Source organism: Triticum urartu, chromosome 4, assembly GCF_003073215.2.
Source record: "Triticum urartu cultivar G1812 chromosome 4, Tu2.1, whole genome shotgun sequence".
Classification (NCBI taxonomy): Eukaryota; Viridiplantae; Streptophyta; class Magnoliopsida; order Poales; family Poaceae; genus Triticum; species Triticum urartu.
Window position 1 is genome coordinate 86,874,882 of NC_053025.1, and position 5,591 is coordinate 86,880,472.

The 5,591-nt window shown below is 45.2% G+C and overlaps 1 protein-coding gene across 12 annotated transcripts; it reads left to right on the forward strand.

Moving 5' to 3' along the window:
• The first annotated feature begins 967 nt into the window (after positions 1–967).
• Positions 968–4,348, forward strand: LOC125550822. 12 transcript variants are annotated; one of them, XR_007301908.1, is made up of 4 exons: positions 968–2,541; positions 2,820–3,586; positions 3,666–3,723; positions 3,877–4,348. XR_007301908.1 is itself a non-coding variant. In XM_048713920.1 (4 exons), exons 1-4 carry the CDS (start codon positions 1,282–1,284, stop codon positions 3,888–3,890), a joined length of 291 nt encoding a protein of 96 aa, XP_048569877.1. In that variant the 5' UTR covers positions 968–1,281; the 3' UTR covers positions 3,891–4,348. The 12 variants fall into 12 exon arrangements, 2 of the variants coding, with proteins under 2 accessions (XP_048569877.1, XP_048569876.1); XR_007301905.1 differs by having other exon boundaries at positions 2,820–3,024; positions 3,545–3,723; XR_007301907.1 differs by having other exon boundaries at positions 2,837–2,959; positions 3,545–3,723.
• The last annotated feature ends 1,243 nt before the right edge of the window (positions 4,349–5,591 follow it).

Consider the following 5,591-nt stretch of genomic DNA (forward strand, 5'->3'; position numbering starts at 1 on the left):
TCGAATTCTCAGTACAATTGAGAAGGATGCTGACGTCTTGGCATGTGGCCACGTCAGAATAATGCACGTACCTAGACACAAGGGGCTTCTTACAAAGGGCACTATTTAGGCCCAGTTTATACCATAAAGACCGAATACCTTAGGGAGTGTTCGGCGTCGCGAGTTTGGCCTTATATGCATCAGCTCCGAATCATTTTCTTTGGTCAAATGTTGGGTTTGCCCGGCTCCTGTGTTTTGGTGCCTTACGTTCCGCTTTATCGGCTAAGGCAGCACCAGGAGAACTACTGCGATTGTGCCCTGATTCATCCGGACGAGCACCTCAGTAGAGAAAGTCGAAAACTGACTGTCATGATATAGCGTGAGAGTGGTCAACCACTCGATGACCTATCGGAATGATATAATTCCTCCGCCTTAACGAAGGGCCGTTTCCCGGCCAGGCATGTACGCACCCCGAGATCGGGAGAGTGCGGAGCCACCAGGGGCTATCTAGTAGCCCCACTGTCAAACTCCTATGGCTAAGTGAAAGTGTTAAAGCACTATAGTCCGGTTGCCTCATTCGCTGCGCTATCACCTCCTTACATTACTAGAAATCACCATTTTACCTAGGGCCAAAGTCTTTCCCTAGAGTTTATTGGCCCCCTCAAGGGATAGTAAAGCAATGAACAGTGTACTCTAGGGGAAGATGATTTTTCGACAAAAATATGTATGACAATATCCTTTCCCTAGGGTTGACCCATTGACATGCCATCAAGCCTAAGAAACACATGCTGGGAGGCCCCACTGTGGCATGTAGCTGGACTCCTTTTGCATCTTCGGTCTTCTTCGCACCACTTAATTGGATAGCTCGCGCTCTCTTTTTCCTTTTCGTGTAGCTGGGCCTACTGCTCAGTGAGCAATGATGAATAGAGAGCGAGAAAGGGCGCGTATATGTACCAAAATTCTGGCCGATTGGGTCTCCTTCCCTCGCTCAAATCCCTACGCCTCAAGAAGCCAAAATATCCCCCTTTCTCCCGAAGCATCTCCGGTCCAAGATTCATATGCGCTCACCCCCAGTCCTGCCGTTCCTGACCACTGTTCGCCTCCAAGCCACCCCGTCGTGCCCCCTGCCGGACTGTTGTGTCCCACCGCCGCCCGTCTCCCCGCCACCCACCCTGTCCCCTTCCGCACCTACGCCCCATCGTGTCCCCCGCCCAACCACCGCACTGCCTCTCCTCCGCCTCGCCGTGTCAGCCGCTGCATCACCGCACTATTGTTGTGTGCTCCGTCGCTTGGCCGTGCCCCATGCCGCACTGCGCAGTCGTGCCCCCTCTTCTTCCCCTTCCATACCTTCAATGCTCCAATGGAACCATGGCCACGCAGCCGGGATGGCGCCCCCTCCCCCTGGTGACCTTGCCCCGGCTGGTAGCTGGACTACCACCAGATCTACCTAACATCGTAGCCCCTCCTTCTCTCCGACAGGTTCCCTTTATCTCTCTCGCTCTATGGTTTTACTTGTGTGCCAGAACTCGTGCTACCATCAAGAAATTTTCCATATTACATATTGTCAATGCCTGCTCACTGTAGAGAAATATGTTTCTTTCATTGTAAATCTGAATATTCAGGAGATCGATAGACTACGTGGGGATAATCATGTGACATTATTTCTGAACTATTATCAAGTAGTCATTATTAATTCGAGTACAATTGCATAATCTACCCAGTAGTTATATACATTCTATTCGGTAAAAAAGAGTAAGTTTAGAAAATTAGAAATAGATTGACATGGTCTTACCGATGGTCATGGTCTAATGGTTGATGGATACCATCGTCTAATTCAAGCTCTTGCGCAGAGAAACTTCTTGAGGTGATGTTATGTAGTTTGAGATTATCAATGTACTCCCTCCGTAAAGAAATATAAGAGCATTTAGATCACTAAAGAGTAATCTAAACGCTCTTATATTTCTGTACAGAGGGAGTACTTGCGATTCTTTGGAACTAACCACCAATGTTTTTATGGCGTAACGCGTTTTATGGCGACCAACCCCCTTTATAACATTATAATGATTATGGTGTATGGCGTGGCGACAGCATAAACACTATCTTATGACGAATGTTAGCAAATTAAATCAGTAGTAAATGAGTACATGACTACATGGTTTGCCCATGTAGTACAGATTGTTTTCCCACCTGCTCGTCTCCTTTTCTCCAAAGCAGAGTGCATGAACAATGAAAAATAAGTCCGTATTCCACAACATAATAATGACAGCAAGTTGCAATTCTATATATAGCAGCAGCCAGTACATGTACATGAGAAATTCAGAAAACATAAGAGAAGAAACAGAGCACAACAGAGACGGGTAGGGGGAGGAAGAATAGGGAGAAGGGGAGAGAGGGGAGGGGATAAGTAGCATACTTTGCTGATCTGATGGCCTGATGCACGTACCAGCAAGTGGTGGCCGGATTGGAGCCTAGTCCGCCAAGGTGGCCTGCCCTGCAGCTCGTGGATCTGGAGTTCGAGCACGAGCTGAAGCAGGAGAGCATGCACAACAACACACAGATCATGTAAGTTTCTGGAAATACAAATGATACAAACTATGTATGTTCCTGCAATGTTGATGTTGGTATGCATGCTTATGTGATGTGTGGTCATATGCACTATTGTGCTTACATGCATGCTTATATAGGAAGCACGATCATGATTTTTTTATGATGGGGCTATGCGGGTGTGGGGAGGGATTACATTCTCTTGTTTTATGTCCATACTGTCACAATTACAATTATTATGCTGCCAAAATTTCTACCAAAATATTGAAGTCTTACAACTAAGTGGTAAACTACAGGCCATCATTAATTTCAGGACCATAATCTCACACTGGATACTGCTGCACAAGATTTGAATCTAATGCGTGACCAGGTGCTACATGATATATGGAGTTTTATCAGTGCATCTGGAAGTAGCTTGCTCAGCTTGTCACTCCAGGTCCAGGGCAGCCAACCTCTTGATCCTTAATGTTTCTTTTGTTAGCTAGTGTTTACACTGCCAAGGTTAGTGTTTTAGGCAGTTGATTGCTATTGTTTTAGTTTTTCTTTGTTCAGATAAGTTCTGACAATATAGTGCTTGATATGGACCTTATTACGAAGTGTTTTATGTATCATTTACTCCCTCTGTGTCAAAAAACGTCTTACATTTTGTGACGGAGGGAGTACTAAATACTTGGGTAACCATTGACTATAGGGCCACATGTTTTGCAACCTGATGTTGGCCACAGGTTACTCCTTTACACCCGCCTTGGAAGTCAAGCTGAACATTTATTTCCTTCTCGGTAGCACCACTATGTGCATAAGTGTTCTCTGTTAGATGTTAGTGATTTCCACTGCTTAGTCTAGTTTTTTGAATGGTTTGTACTGCAAAAAAATGTTCTCATGTTTTTTCCGGTTCTAGTGATTGCCTTTCTTTTCCCTGAAATCCGCCATTAGATACAGTCCATTTTTGGATAGCACCCACTAGTTATACTTTACTATCTGAATTTATATATCTTGTAGTAATTCAGTTTCTTTGTTTCAGGAACCACTTGATGGATACAACGAGTGTCACTTTCCACCGGAGGTACCCTCTCTTCGACTCATCGTTAGAGGATTGTACAGCCTATGTATTCCACGGAATGATATACACCGATCTGAACCAGAACCCACTTATTGTGCCGTTGGAGATTCTTCATGGCCATCTAAGTTCAGATAGAAGAGGTATATTGTTACATGTCCTTTCTTTCGTGAACTCTTGTTTGCACTCATAGAAATATCTAACTTTCATCAAAGCAGACAGTGGCTTAAATTACTGTAATGTTTCTCGTTGGAAAATCTGAAGCATAGTGGTGTTTTGCTTTCGTTACCATGCAGGGGTTTTGGATTAAAAATTCCACCTGAGGCAGCCGTGGTTGTTCACTGCTAGTGCTGACTCGGTGATTAGGCCCTACTGCGAGTGATGATGATGGTGCTTTTAAAGGAGCATTTGGTTTTTCCCGGCGATTCTGACATGATGATGATGATGATGTTGTGTTGTTTTGACAAGAGTCACAAACCAGAGACTGGAGGGAAGGATTGTGTCTGTTTGAAGACCAACTTGGTGCATGTATAGATAACATGTTGCTACAAGTTTTGTGTAGTACCAGATACTTCGGCTTGACAACGCCTGTACTGGTGATTTAGGTATTCTGCTAGTTATAGCATATAGCTTTCTCTTTTTCAAAAGTCTGGCTCTGTACTGAACTGGAGTACGATTATGTGTAATTGACCATGAATGTGATGTGGACGTTCAATTCTGGCTATAATGTATAAATTTGAATTATGGCGCAAAATTTAATTATTTGAATTATGCTGCTATTAATTTAAATTCGAATTGCATATTTGTATGGCATGATTCAAAAGGGCCCTGCAATCTTTCCCTAGAGCCAAACTTGCTTGTAGGTAAATCACCTTTCCACCGTGGACCAACAAGAAGTTCAATTCTTTCCCTACGGCTTGCAGCCCTAGGTAAACAATGGTTCCCTAGAACTTGGCAGGTGCACTCTAGGGAAAGAGCTCTTTACCGACTATACTTTACCTAAGGTTATTTCCCTAGGGCAAGCTCTAGGTAAAGCCTTTACCTATGGTTTTTGGCATTTCAACTAGGGTACATGGCTCTAGGTAAAATCGTAGTTTCTAGTAGTGTTAATAGGACCAAAACGTTGGGTTAAGTGTAAACACGCGTTTTTTGTGAGAACCTCCGCATTATATGCGTGGGGGTTGAAGCCGACGACTGCAATTTTTTAGGTTATACACATGTATACATAAACGGCCGCACAGGAGGCATCATATTACTTTCAGGCAAAAGTATAAAACACAGCCTTAATAAATTTCATAAAAACATTGTGTTTACAATGGGAATACATGTCACTCAAACATAATATTCTTCGAGCACTGGGACTCTATCAAACGAGCACCCTCGAGAACCTCTTCGAAATAGTGCTCGGCAGCCACTCGACCTATGGCCGAACCCTGCGCCGCAACAGTGATAGCATCCATCTCCGCCCAGTATGCTTTAACACGGGCAAGGGCCATCCGCGAGCCTTCTATGCACGCCGACCTCTTCATAGCGTTGATGCGCAGCACCGCACCAAGGAGCTGCTGCACCAAGCTGAAATAGCTGTTCGGCTTCGGATTCTCCGGCCACAAATGATCTACGATGGACCTCATGGCAAGTCCGGACAACCTATTAAGTTCGACCCATTCGGCTAGTTGATCAGTCAAGGGAAGCGGACGCTCTGGAATGTTAAATTGCGACCAGAACAGCTTGTCCACTTCACGATCTGTCTGATCTTGGAAGTATTCGACCGCATCGACAGCGCTCGCCGCCAAGTCCATATATGCGTCTGCCGAACTCCACAGCCGATCCAGAGGGGCATACCGCGGATCTCCCAACTTCCGCTGCAGCAGAAAGGGCTTCCCAGCCGCAATATCCCCGGCTTCGCGCAGCTCCTCCTTCTTCGCCCTCATAGCAGAGCGAGTGTCTTTGGTCACCATCATGGCCTTTTCAACATCCGCTGCCTTCACACGGTTCTCCTTTTCAAGGAACT

Excerpts from the sequence above, each read along its gene's own strand:
- LOC125550822 (XM_048713919.1), top strand. The coding sequence starts at position 1,282 with ATGCCGCACTGCGCAGTCGTGCCCCCTCTTCTTCCCCTTCCATACCTT. Across the intron at positions 1,459-2,425 it reads CCCCTCCTTCTCTCCGACAG|CAAGTGGTGGCCGGATTGGA; the intron begins GTTCCCTTTATC and ends TGCACGTACCAG. Across the intron at positions 2,542-3,544 it reads CACAACAACACACAGATCAT|GAACCACTTGATGGATACAA; the intron begins GTAAGTTTCTGG and ends TCTTTGTTTCAG.